Consider the following 14351-nt stretch of genomic DNA (forward strand, 5'->3'; position numbering starts at 1 on the left):
CCTCTTACATTAGGCCTATGCCTACTAACAATTTGTTACTGGTATGTAACCAGTTTACTGTGGAGATTAAATTGTCAAAGAAATCTCAAGTCTCTGAGCACATCTATCATTCATAGGTGACACTGAGTGTGAGAGTGTGTGTGCACGTTGCAGCATTTAACTTAGCATTTAACTACAATTAGGAAAACAAAGCTGAGCCAGTAGTATAAATCAAGTCTCAGAAATTGCAAAAGCAAGAAACAGAGGAAGAATGAAAGCAGTGAAGGCAGTGTGTGTGTGTGTGTGTGTGTGTGTGTGTGTGTGTGTGTGTGTATAAAAGAGAGGAGGCATAAAAGGAGAAATATTTCCTTGATGGGTGAACAAATATTTGATTAGACTGAGGAGCACCTCTCCTCTTGTGCATGAGTTTCTAACTAAGCCAGACTGTGTGTGTGTGTGTTGTTGGGGAGGGCAGGAATGAAAGGAATGCTCAAGAGAAAAAGCAGGGGCCTCCTTTATAGTGTGCACAGAAAAGACGATACAGGAAAGGGTTGGACTCTAAAGACGGTACAGTATTTTTCACTGCCAAATTCAAAATCTATATAATTCATAAATTAATAAAAACACTTTCAGCTTCATTTTTTCCATTTAAAATATTTTCAATTAAACTGACAACAAAATAATCCACTTATTAATTCAAGGTGCTTAAAAATACTTAGCGTCTCTAGCTTTGAGTGCATGAGTCATCCAGATAGTGACAAAGTAAGAAATATGTACAACGTTAAAGCAGAAAGGTGGCCTGAGCACTAGGAAAGATGGCTCTACAGTTTCTCCACCCTCTGCTAAAACAGAATGTCCACAACATGCCATGCAAATGCTTATATGATTACAGCAAAAGTATCAAGACTACAAAAAAAAAGAAAAATTGAAAGACTTAACACAGAGAGTTCGCAGGACAGGAAACAAGCAATAAGACATGCTGGATACAAAGTCCATGCTTCGATACAGAGGTTTCTTCTAAAACAAACATATGATAACGGTAGGGATTTCTATGACCTATTCATGTTCTTTCATTATCTTTTAGTACAATTAACCCAGCTAAAATAATTACTTTTTAGAATGATGTACATTTCATAAACCAAAAACCTAATGCTAATACATGGCCATTCATCAACATTTCTCAGATAGACCTACACTGCTAACTAGAAATCAAAGCAGACAAAAAGAAAACAGTGAGGCAAAAGGCTGCTGTGGCCACAACTTAATAATTATCCCCTTCTCCATTTTTTTTTTTTTACTACCCAGAGATTCCATAGTCTTGATTTCCACTGACTCAGAAACCTGAGGCTGTTTGAACTTACAGGTGAAAGTTTACACAGATAAAGTCAATGCAAAGCTACAGTAGATGCTATCAGAGGCAAAAGCACATTTCACCTTCATTGAATTGCCTTTTACACTTGGAGAATCGTACTCAATTTGGTTTGAATGCTGCTTCTTCTAAAAATATAAAATAAAAGGCAGAAAAGCATAGTCTTCATTCCAATACTCTTCAAAATCGTAAATGCTACAACTGTAGATGTTGACACCTTTGCTTTTTCTATCTCTTGAAATAAACAGGCTGTTTTGTTACTGTGCCATTAGCATTAATATAGGACAATGACCTCTGTTCTGATTGGCTGACATTGCTCTATGACCCCACCCTTCCAGCAAATGTATGCAACAATATGAATACAAAACAAAGATTACAACAACAGACTGTTAAAAAAAATTTACTTGATGTGAAAAAAAGAAGAAGAAGAAGAAACTTTACCCACTGTTTGGTGAAATGTAAGATGTTTTCTATGCCTAGAACATCTCAACATTTACTTATTTTCAGCTAAAATCTTCAGCTCTGATATCTCTGCTACAGGCTACAGTGACAGCATCCCTAATCATTGAGCTGCTATAGGCTAAACTACAGCTTAAATGTAAATGTGATCATGGTACTAATATCACAAGGAAAAGGAACTCAAAATCTTTGGAGCTTATCTTCTAATAATCGACTGTATGGACAGGGAAAATGCATCATTTATTTATTTAAAAAAAATAAATAAATCCTGTTTTCAATTATGCAGGCGCTTTTAGTGGGTGAAGGATAAATTCTTGAGTGCTTGTGAGAAAGAGAGAGCTAAAGAGAAGGAGTGAGTGAAGGCAACCAAATCCAACAAATCCTAAATCCACTGGCCGGCAGAGTGGTACACAAGAAGGGGAAAAGGAGCTTAAAACCCCAATCCTCTACAAGTAAATGAGCTGCTCTTTTCCCAGGGCCGACAGAGAGAACAAAAGCAGATGTGATGAAGATTAGTTTTTATATTGGTCATGTTGAAGGTTTTTAGGGAAATGAGGAAGTGTTGTTTGTGTATCCTTTGATGCAACAGTGGTTGGTCTGCAGACAAAGCCAGACTCTGACATCAAAGCAGAACACAAAGTTCTGACCATAGCCCTACACATCCCAGTGTCACCTGCTGTCTGTCTCTCTCTTTCATACACAAACAAGACAGATACACATGCAGTGGGGGTGGAGGGGACAAGAGCCTGGTATGACCCATTCTCTTGCCTCCCACGATTCCCTTTATTCCCCCAGAAACTCTCAAGAAGAAAAGGCGAGACAAAGAGGCAGGGAGACAGAGACACAGAGATGGACTACATAGCAGTTCACACTTCTGAGCTCTGTGCATACGCTGGGGGGTGTTTTTCTTTAGAGATCTAAAGGCTAAATGCTCTTTTATAAATAATTTACGCACTATGGCATCTCATCCATGCAGATGTGCAGGCTACAAAAGGTTTGCCACAACAGATCAACAAATGTTACATCCTGTGAGAGACAAAACAGCAACGTGTGAAGTGGGAAAACCTGAGACTTATGAAATAATCCAGTGTAGCAGAAAGGAAGAGCTGCAGAGATTAACCTGCCACAGACTGGATGTTAGAAATGAGAGAACAGTCCTCTGTAAGCATCTCAATAAATCACAGAGACAGAGAAAGGATCTGATAAACAGCTCTCCAATAAAAAGCTAGTGTATGTCAAGATTCACTTACCTGTGTGTGTTCTGTGGAGCTGCTGCTCAACTCATCTCCTGATTCCGAATCGTTACGCAACACCTCCGAGCTGTTTCCTGGCGAGGATCCGTCTGTATCTGACAGTGACACTCCTTGGGGTTTCCCCCGGCAACCTGGCGGCTCCTTGGATGGCGACTCGGGCCTGGTGCGCGGCAGCAGAACTGCGTTGCCATGGTGATGGTTATGATGGTTGTTGTTGTTGAGCAGAGCGAGCTCTGCGAGCACGTCCTTCATCCCTGCATTCTGATTGGAGTCCCGCAGCAGTAAGGGTGGAGTATGTTGCTCTGGTAACGGGGAAGGCGTGCTGGAAGGGGGCGGCCGTCCGAAACTGACCATATCCGATGGTGCCCGCTGTTGCAGGTTTTCACTGACCATAGAGCAATGAGTTATGGGTAGGGTGATTGGCAGGGTGATGGGGGGCTTGATGCGTGGTTTGGGGGGTGGCATGAGCGCCCGTCGCACCTCACGCACATACTGCGCAGGCACATAGAAAGCCTTAGTGCCGTCTTCCCTTCTCACCTGCCACCAGTCAGAGTTGGTTTTCCTCACCAACATGTAGCACTCGCCCTGATGTATGGAAATTAGTCTGTCTTTGGCCTTGTACTCATAATCATACTCCACTTCCACATAGACCTGCCCTGGGGCTAGGCCTGAATCACTGCGGCCCTCCATCTCAGACATGGCTCACGGTGTGTGTGTGTGTGTGTGTGTGTGTGTGTGTGTGCTGGGATTCAGAATGGGCAGGCTGAAAGGATCCACATCTTTTAAGGTTATCTATCCTCACGTCTCTGCAAGAGGAAAGAAGCAAGAGATGAGTTAAGAGTATAGTCAGAAATAATGAGTTCACGAAAAGAAAAAAAAAAGACTTTTGTAATATTTGTTACAAATTAAGTTCTCCTTAGATTTGGCTCAAACTTTGGTCTCTGCGGTGCACCCAGCAATAACCATCAGATACAATAAATGATGTGGACTGCGTATCTACTTGTCTGTCAGTTCTGAATGTTGCCTCTCACTCTAGCCACATCCTAGTTTTAAAATAGAAAGCCTCAACTAACTTCACCAAAATCACTCACCAAACTTTTAGTGTTAAAACTGCGTGACATAATTTGCTTGCACACAACCCAAATTTTGAAATAACTTTGCATGCGCCAAATCCATTTTCAACACATATCAAGAGGCTGAACTCAAACCTCCGAGTATCTGCCGATTCCCCTTAAAGATCCAATATACAGTAGCCCAGCCACCTCTGTAAGATCTCCAAACTGTTATTTGCTAATTAATAAAAATCTTCAAGACCACTCAAGTCCTGACATGAGCAATATCTGAAATACATCAGTGGATCAAACTGGAAAGCAGGACATCTGATCTGATACCTATCCAGTATCAGATACTAAAAAAAAAAAACACTGAAAACACCCATCACAAAACATTTGTCAGAATGACAACACATGCACGGATGGAAGGATTTGGTGATTTTGCATCATGTCAGGATTTGTCAGGCACCGTATTTCTCGGATACTCAACAGAGTATGCCCACGCTCACAGAAAGGAAGCCATGTATTTTTCTCCTCGAGCACTGAGGGGATCTGCATGGTAACACAATCATGCATGAGGTCACCATGGCAACTAGCATCAGTAAATTAGTAATCAATTTACAATGACAGGACACAAAAGGAGTGTCACAGATACAAACTTACAAAAATGAAACATCATGAGTGACATTTCCAAGAGCATGTCCCAAATTCTGCATCAACTTGTGTCACTTGCACACACCCATAGACTCTGTTAATTATCTCTGCTAACCATCAAGAACACTTAAACAGCAGCAGCTCAATTGTTATGATGGAATACTACTATTGGGAACATATCTCCCTGTTGCTGCATGGAAGCATAGCTACACAGACATGAGGAGCTCCATTGGTCACACGTGAGTTAAATATACACTGACATGATCACAGAAGGGATCTGCAACTGAGTGACTGCAGCAGAAGCAGGTCCAGCTCTTGCATATCTTCTTTCATTCCCTTAATCACTCGGCACATTAAAAAATAAATAAATAAATAAATATATATATTTTTTAAAAAGGACTCGCTCAGTGGCTAATGCATATAATAATTTTTGTCCATAAAAATACCTGCAGTTTTGTCAACTCTCTGCAGGCGCCTAAAACACTGCTGATCAGCGGCTCATGTTCTCTCTCTTGGATCAGTTTTCAAATCCTCAGACGCTCCCCTGCACATGTGAATGGCTTATCAAGTGATACAAATAGTACCCAGTGTCTCTGAACAGGAGCGAACAAATACATGCATGGCTAACAGTCTATCTATATCTGGGATGCCAGATCCGAGTTCAATGTCTTGTACCCCGGCCTTAAAAATATAAGACCTTGAGTGAAATATGAAGCTTCTTTTTTTAAAAAAAAAAAAAAAAAAAAAAGGGAGGCTACCCACTGTACGTAATTAAATTCTATAATAAGAGACACACAAGCCACCACTACTCTCAGTCAGTATGTTTACATCGACAATAATAATCAGATATTAATCAGATTAAGACAATACTCTGATTAAGAAACTACCATGTAAACAGCGATGATTTAATCTGACCTTAATCCGAATAAAGACATACTTGAAGTAAACACACACACACACACACACACACACACACACACACACACACACACACACACACACACACACACACACACACACACACACACACGGCAGTGCTCAATGTATAGTAGGTAAGTACGTGGTTTCGGACACAGCCCATAGCTTCAAGCAGTCGCCTATTTCTATGTATAGCATGACAAATAATTAACTGCACTTGAAACTTTTGTAAAATTTCAAATGAAACAGCAAAAACTGTATACGGTACCATACCAAATACGAACTGTATGTTGATACGTGAAATTCTGGAGGGAACGTCGGACGTCGTGGCGTGGGGGCGTAATGACGTGTACCGTTAATCGCTCCATGTTCTATAACATGTAAAAACGGGAACATGAAAGGAATATTCTAAAAGCGACTCATGTAAACACCTTAATGGGAATATTGTCTTATTCAGAATAAGGTCATCAATTAGATTATTATTGTCCATGTAAACTTAGTCACTGACTAGTGTGCTGTTAATACAGTAAAAACATACTTATGTAAAAAGCACAATAATGGCACTCAAACACAGATGACCTGTTGATTCACTTTAACACAAGAATCAACTGTTTGATTCTCATGAGAATTATAACCACACACCTGGAGCGAACAAGCACATACGACGTACAACGGGTGACCTTTATTAAGTGATTGAATGCCAGCAACATTCATCACATCAATTATCTTCTAAATCTGTCCATTTGCATATGTGTATATGTATATATAGTATAGTGATTTTATAAAACAATTGTAACTCTCTACAGGATATAGCCTGGTTATAACAAAGCATTAACTAGTCCATACAGGATTTCGCAGAGTTTTTTTTGTGATTGTTGCGGCCAAAAAGACGTGATTTTGTGCTTTTTTGCGGAAAATTGGGGTTGCACAAAATAGTTTTGCACAGTGATCTTTGTTGGTAAATGAGACCTTTTAGCTGTATTCATGTTCGACACACGTGATTCGTAGGGGGATTTGGCTGAATGCGTGTTGTGATTACGTCACATGATGCGTCTTGGCCCAAATCTGTGGAACATCTACGGTAATTAGAAAAAAATTGCAAGATCCTGCGGATATTGCGGAGTTTCCTTGCTTGTGTGTTCATTTCTGTGATCGCAAAATCCTGGAGGGAATGACTAAAGTTCTGTTAAAATAATGAAAGGGTCTAAGTATCTTCTATAGCAATTGATAGCACACATCCAGGAAGACATCACCATGGTGGTGATAAGACTGAGCAGCCCCAAAGAACTCTGTACCATGCGTCAGTTTACTCTACTAATTCTCCCTCACACAAATTTCCTATTGGGAGTTGGTATGTTACAAAGAGGTCAAACATCTGGTTGCACAGTGTTGATAAAAATGACTGCATCTGTCAGATCATAACTATGTCTTATTGGGAACAGCTGAGACTGATTAGCATTGTGCATGGAGAAAAGTGTTCTCAGTTGCTGCGAGGAAGTTATTACAGCTCTCAACTACACATGCTTAACTTTGACACCAGACATACTTGAGGTCTATTACAGAGGCCAATAGTGCAGTAACAATTAATATGCACCGTATATGCCAGTTTATTAGTTACGACCCACTTTTAAACAAACTGAGCATTCCAATTTTAATGTCACATGACTCCAGTGTGCAGTATAAACCGGTTTTTGCATCAGTGCTCAAATGAGCAGTGGGATTGGTGAAAAGCGTGAACTAGGCATGGCAGTTGGAGCTAGCTGTTCTGTTTCTAGCATTTCCCAAATGGCTATTACCTTGGGCTTTTCATATCCAAACATTTCAAGGGTTGACCAAGAACAGTGTGAAAAACAAAACTACCAGTGATGATAATCCTTCAGATGCAAAACCACTGAAAAGAATTGCGCATACAAAGACAGATCACAGTCAAGTAAATTGACCTTTTTATTGCATAAAATGTCAACTGAGAATGTATCACTTAAGGTATTTGTCTCAAAAGGGCTATTTAACAGTTGCTGAGAATACTTATCTCTGGGCACCTACTGAACCCCTATTACACAAAGCACAATCCTAAAATTCCATCCATCCATTTTCCGCACTGCTTATCCTACACAGGCTCACGGAGAGCCTGGAGCATATCCCACGGATCTCGGGGCACAAGGCAGGGGACACACTGGACAAGGTGCCAACCCATCACATGGAACAAACTAGGGCTGGGTAAAAAATATTGATTCTCCAGTTTTATCAATCTTCAATTTAACGAAACGATATCCGTTCTTAATGCGCCTGCTTTACTTGAGATGATGTGAATATTACCTTTAGTTCGCCTCTCATCCTGAAGATGTCGCCATCTTTCATGGTCTGAATTTTGAAAAAGGTTTTATTTCTTAAACGTTTCAAGTTGTTAATAAATTTCACTGTTGCACATTTGCAATTTTTTTTATAGTAATGTGCATTGTGTAGTTTGTGCTTACCTTGTGTACACTGTATGCACATTTATGATTTCTTGTTACAATGTTTGTTACTCAAAGTAAAAGTAAAAAGTAATTAAACATAATTGTGTGAGCCCTATTGTTAATGTAAATGTGTATTTCAGTAATATAGCCAAGTAGGAGGGTTTCAGTTACCAAAATTTATGTTAAAACATGGATTCCATGTCTGCAAAACTAACATTTTAAATGAAAAATTGATAACTAATCGAAATTGAATAAATTTAAATCAAATCGAAACCATGTAAATATCAAATCACCAAATTGGTCGTAATACCCAATCCTAGCACAATCACACACATTCACACACCATGAACAAATCGGAAATTCCAAATCAGCCTACAACACATGTCTTTGGACTGGGGGAGGAAACCAGAGTAACTGGAGGAAAACCCAGAGGCATGAACATGCAAACTCTGTGCACACCGGGCAGAGGTGGGATTTGAACCCCCAACCCCGGAGGTGCAAGGCAAATGTGCTAACCACTAAACCACCATTTCACCATTATTATGCTGAAAGTTCAGAATATGATCCAATAACAAAAATAAAACATGACTTTCAAACCTGAAGCCAAGGTTTAGATATTTCCCCCCCGAGTACCAACATTGCTCTCAGAGCTGCATAACTAACTGTATATGAAGTATAACCTACACTGCTGGCCTTCATGCTGCAACATAAGCAAGTATCTATAGCGAACAATCTCAAATATTTCTGCTAAATATTTGGGTAACTATAAAAATATCATACTGAAAATCATTTAAAAGATTTTAGTAAGGAAAAACACACTGAGCTGTGCTGTTATGGGAAAATAATCCACACTGGGTGGTGCAATATGGCCTGATTCGCGATAGAGCATGATTTTCCTATTACATTATGTTTTGGTGTGTTATTTTCTCTTATGCTGCAGCAATTTGCCAACAATTATGACTTACATTACAGCAGTAACCTTTCTTTTCCCCCCCTCTTGTAAACTGAAGACAAAAAAAAATGCAGCTTGTCATATTACCAAGAAACTAGTGAGCACAGACGCCTCTGTCAGAAAACTTACTGACTGTTATAAAGCTCTTATACCCGAGACTTCCATAAAAGCAAAGTAAATGTTTCATAAGAGAAAACTTCATATCAATTATTACATTTTTGTTAATTTATTAAATAACATGATTATGTGGAGTGTCTGCACTGCAAGTACCTAAGAATGAGCAATTATTAAATAATAATATATTAGAATGAATGCATTAATATAAACCAATCAATTTGTCAGAGCCATGCTGTTATAGAAAATTTATTCACACCATCTGAATCGAGAATTCAACCATGCTGCAATATAAAATGTTCTCAACATTATGCATTACCACTTCAAACATTCAGTCTGTGTTACATCATTTCTGCTCTTCTGTTATAATATTTCTATCACATTTCCCACCAGACACCATCAACTGATAAACACTTATACCTATTTAGCAGTTCAGGAAGTTGCTCCAGTGAAGATTTACCTCTTCTTGCATCCAAATATGCAGCACTAAAGGCACTTGTAGCGTTTCTGGCAACCAAATCAAAAGCACACTTACATTTATTCACCCTGACATAATACATCATCCTGGCTGCCAAGACCCTGCAGCTGCCAGAGGAGCAAAGCAAGATTATTTCAGCACTCTTTAAAGAGTGAAGACATGAGAAAACAACATGTAGGAAAACAGAGAGGATAAACAGCACTTCGGTGAAGTGAAGTGCTGTTAAGAGAGACGAAAGAGGAAAATCAAATGAGGACATAGAGCAAACCTGCTTCCCATCAGGTTTTAATGGCAGTCAGATCCTCCAGCTGGACTGGGGGAGGGGATGCAAGGTAATCTTAACATACAAATAGTTAAATATGCCATAATCGGTGGGATTTCTATATAGCCACCAGATTGACGTCTGGCAAATATTCTCTGTAAAAAGGTGTAAATAAATAAATAAATAAAAATTCTGATTAATTGGATGACGTATCTTAACCTAAAACAGAGACACACTTCTTCCTACATCTTTCTGGCTTCAAAAGTAAACTGCAATAGCAAGTAAACTGACAATACAGTGACTGGAGCAGCAGTTAATTAGAAGGATTTTCAAGAGGTCAACATGCCGTTTTTGTGAGAGGTTTCCTGAATTATCCACAAGTATGAAATATCAGAGTATCCAGGGGAATAACATTCTGCATGCTTACTGCAGTACAAAAAAATAAAATAAAAAAAAATAAAAAAAATAAAAAAAATTAACCAATAGTAACAATCTCCAACAAAGTAGCATCATTTTCCAACCAATTACAATCCATTCTCAACAGGTACAAAAGTACAAAAGGGTGAAACTGTACAAAATGCTCCAAGAACCTCTTAGCACCTAGACATAATGCCTCATCTAACAGCCATCACCACCATTGACACCTGTATGGAAAAAAACGAATAAAAATGCTGACGTAGAGCGAGTTTCTACTTCACACCATGTGACAGAGCAATAGGTGAGGGGTGCCTTCTAACATTAAGCTGACTGAGACAATGAAATGCCTCATTCCATCAGAAAACAGAAAAGGCTGGGATTTCACTCTACCATGTGTCTCCCATTTCAGAATTTGAACAGAGCCCAAAGCGGAGGCAGGGAGCAGATGGAAGGACTCGAGTTTGGCTGCAAGTGTGAGGTCAGACTCACAAAGCACAGAGGAAACACTACTGGCTCTCACAGAGTGTCTGGGTTTACGGGCAACTAAAATGATTGACAGTCTAAGAGAAATCTGTTCCCTCTTTAAAGGATAGCATCACCAATTTCACACAGATTCCATCAAGGATTATTTCATTCAGTACATAAAAGGTGACAGGTGGAAGGGTGGAAACACTGTGATGGATAGTGTACGTGGACTGTTTGAAAATTCTTGCAATGCTACAGACTTAGATTATTGCAAAGAAAGGACGATTCAGTAAGTCAAAGTCAGTCATTGCATGTATAATGTAATGCCAGTATCTCTATCTAAATTTGCTCAGCGGTATATATTAAGAGTTAAACGTGAAATGGGTGCTGTCTGAACGAGGTTTTTTTGTTTTAAGGAAAAGGCATATACATGACTAGTGTTAACAACCCATCCCCCCACCGAGTTATTATTTTTGTTAGTGTCTGCCTGCAACATTTTCTAGCAAATGTAGTTGATTCTAGTTCCCAAAATATAAACACACCAGCAGCCGAATTTAAAGCACCGTCACCCTGACCAGGCAGTTACTAAGGATGAATGAATACTGTAAATACATCATTTGTGGTCACAATAATGAATCTGGTATTTCTTTGTCCTACAAGCTTAATATTCAACTACTTTACCGCATGAAAGTAAGAACTTTTTCCTGACATTTTCACCTCTGTTCTCAACCCAACGCCATGTAAACCATTCTGGCAAGCTTTCTTAAAGGAAAAAAAGAAAAAAATTGTGCACTTCCTATTCATACTGTATCTGTTTATCACACATTAACTGTTCATTCTAAATAATGTATGTGTATTGAATATTCAAATATTCAACCAGTATTAACTCTGAATTTTAGCTCTGAATTGCCATGACAGTAGCCAAAATGCCAAATGCTGCATGATTGCTTGAAGAAACAAACTGTTCCGAACGGCAGTGTGGACCACAGACTAGACTTGATCCCAGTTTCTTTTCTCCTTCATCAGTTAGTTGTGCTCATAAATTTACATTCCCGTTTCAAAACCTGCAAAATCTTAATAATTTTTTTTAAGGAGCCATCATAAAAATGTAATTTTGTTTTTTTATTTAGTGCTGCCCTGAATAAGCTACTTTCATTTCATTCTCAGTACTGTGTCTTGCTACCTGGATGAGCAATGACTGTTTTTAACTACAGAGTTAACTACAGAGTTTTTAACTATAGATATATGATCTCATATATGACCACCTCGAGTTACTTTGTTTGAGTAGGATACAGGCAGCAGTGTGGACCTGGGTAGCGTTGACAGCTCACAGCTCCAGCATGCCTGGTTCAAACCTGAGCTTGGGTTACAGCCTGTGTGGAGTTTCTGTGCATGTTCTCCATGTGCAAGTGGGTCACCCGCAAGTGTACACATTGTTGTTGTTTTTTTGTACTTTTAATGTGTATCTTTTATCTGGGTCCATGAGATACTACATGCATCTCATACCCCGGTGTATGTTTAAAACTCTTTAAAAAATAATATTATTAATGTATGTACCTTAAACCATTTTTAAATGTAGTACAGCCAAGTTACATATTAAAAAGGTACAAAACATAAGGGTACCACCCCAGCGACCAAAAAAAAAGAAAGAAAAAAAAGGGTACAGCTTAGTACTCTTATTATTATTATTTTTTATTATTTTCTTAGAGTGAGAAGGTTGTATTTCCGCGGATAAAAACCAAGCTTGTTTTCCTAAAGTCCAATCTGCTTAGCTATTCTGCTGCCCTAAGAGACTGGATAATGTCGCCTATAATTAACCTAATGGTATTTTAGTGTTCTCGTGTGCTCTGCTGGCTTTAATGCATCAGCTCCAGCGGTTCATTCCGTTAAAGAGGCAGAACACAAGCAGCCTGCGCCTCAAAAGCTACTATGAAAACCCGCAATGGCGAAGAGTTAATGGTGTATAAACGCAGCTCTTTTTGTTTCGGTCCTGACACTGGGTTACACACCACTAATGTGTGTGTGTAGCATGGAGGTAAAAAAAAAAAAAGAACTTTGTGTCGCTCCTGTGTAAATATAAATATCGACTCACCCCTAAGAGCAGCAGCAGCAGCGCGTGCACTCTGATAATCTACACCGCTCTGATAAACACAACTCGCTGTTTGGTTAGCAGTGGCAAACCTGAGAAAAAATATTAATAAATAAATAAAAAGCTCTTGATAAGACACACCAAGGTAATTCTGCAAGTGTTTGACTGATAGTCAAGTCTCAGAGCCCGAGCATGGAGCAGTCCAGCCTGTGGGTTTGTTTTTGCTCTAAGCCAACACACAACACAACACAACAGGAGGATTGTTATTAGGAGGCTATGCAGGTTTATACACCACCAGTTCAGTCAACTTTGCACTCTATAAACTAATCTGCATGTATCTACACACGTCTGATTTAAAAAGCACATCTTACCGTAACACAACACGAGAAATACATTCAAACGCATTTTTCTATGAAGCTCAAATGAGACGTAAATTTCACCGCAGGTTTTTTTTTTCCCCAGCTGGAGCGGTTACTGGTTAGCCGCAGCGGTGCAACCCGCCAACCATCAGCAGCTACAATGTAACTGTTTATTCCTCAAACAAAAGAATATGTAACCTAGAATGAGACCCGTAGAAACCCCTGTGTACTGACCTTGCGTCCGCGTACTCGGTGCTGCCAGGTCTGCCTATCCGAGAAAACCCGAGGTAAACTTCAGAAGGCTTTTCCGCGGTGTAGGCGAGAGCACTTGTAACTAAACTGCACCAGCACGAAACGCTACAACACTCCGTCGTTCCCCATAGTGCGCGTGCCCGTGTGCTCCTGCGCGGCCTCGCTCCCAATCCGGTGCTCTGGGCAGAATGAATGCGCGTGTCCGTGTCACTGTGCGTGCTCGTATTCCGCACCCTGTAGTTTATAAAGCTGAAGTGATCTGTACTGCACGTTCATGTTCTGTGCCGTCATTTACATTCCCGTTCACTCCATGAGAAAGATGTGAGTAACAGTACAATTATTGTTTAAACAAACAGCAAAGCAATTACAGTGAAGTGTGGATGCATCCCAGATTAACATTTCAAAAATAATACAAATGCATCAAATGTTTTGAAAATAATCAAAAGCATTTTTTTTCACTATGATCCCACCCATCTCCGAATTGGATCTGAAGATCTGGTTCAGTGTTCACTATCTAGAGCACTGAAATGAGTTCTCAGTGAACATGCAAAGCGGTTGAAGGCAGCAACAAAGGCAATGGGTGGGCGTACAAGCAATGAAATAATTTGCACCACATTCAGAAGCAGAGATGCATACTCTCACACTTTCAGTAACCACTTAAACATGTCAGTGTATCCAGAGACTTCAACCAGAGTTACTGGGATAAAGGCCCTGCATGGGACACCAGTCTATTCCAGAGATGCAAACTCACACTAATAATTGTGGTTACATGGGATAATGAAGTGTGTGAATCTTAGTTTGGTATAAATAAATGTCTCCATTT

The 14351-nt window shown here is 39.6% G+C and overlaps 1 protein-coding gene across 10 annotated transcripts in view; it reads right to left on the reverse strand.

The window, feature by feature from the left end:
* The window catches only part of arhgap12b (Rho GTPase activating protein 12b), a 50495-nt gene extending 36763 nt beyond the window's left edge, over positions 1-13732 (reverse strand). For 3 of the 10 annotated variants that reach the window (XM_053684848.1, XM_053684850.1, XM_053684846.1), the window contains exons 1-2: positions 13511-13729; positions 3058-3866 (exon numbers count right to left, since the gene is read on the reverse strand). In XM_053684848.1, coding sequence (XP_053540823.1) covers positions 3058-3759 — 702 coding nt within the window. In that variant the 5' untranslated portion in view covers positions 3760-3866; positions 13511-13729. Of the gene's footprint in view, positions 1-3057; positions 3867-13510 lie in introns of all 10 variants that reach the window. The other 7 variants (XM_053684845.1, XM_053684843.1, XM_053684851.1 and 4 more) reach the window with 5 other exon arrangements.
* Between the last annotated feature and the right edge of the window lie 619 nt (positions 13733-14351).

Source organism: Ictalurus punctatus, chromosome 13 (assembly GCF_001660625.3).
Source record: "Ictalurus punctatus breed USDA103 chromosome 13, Coco_2.0, whole genome shotgun sequence".
NCBI classification, from domain to species: domain Eukaryota; kingdom Metazoa; phylum Chordata; class Actinopteri; order Siluriformes; family Ictaluridae; genus Ictalurus; species Ictalurus punctatus.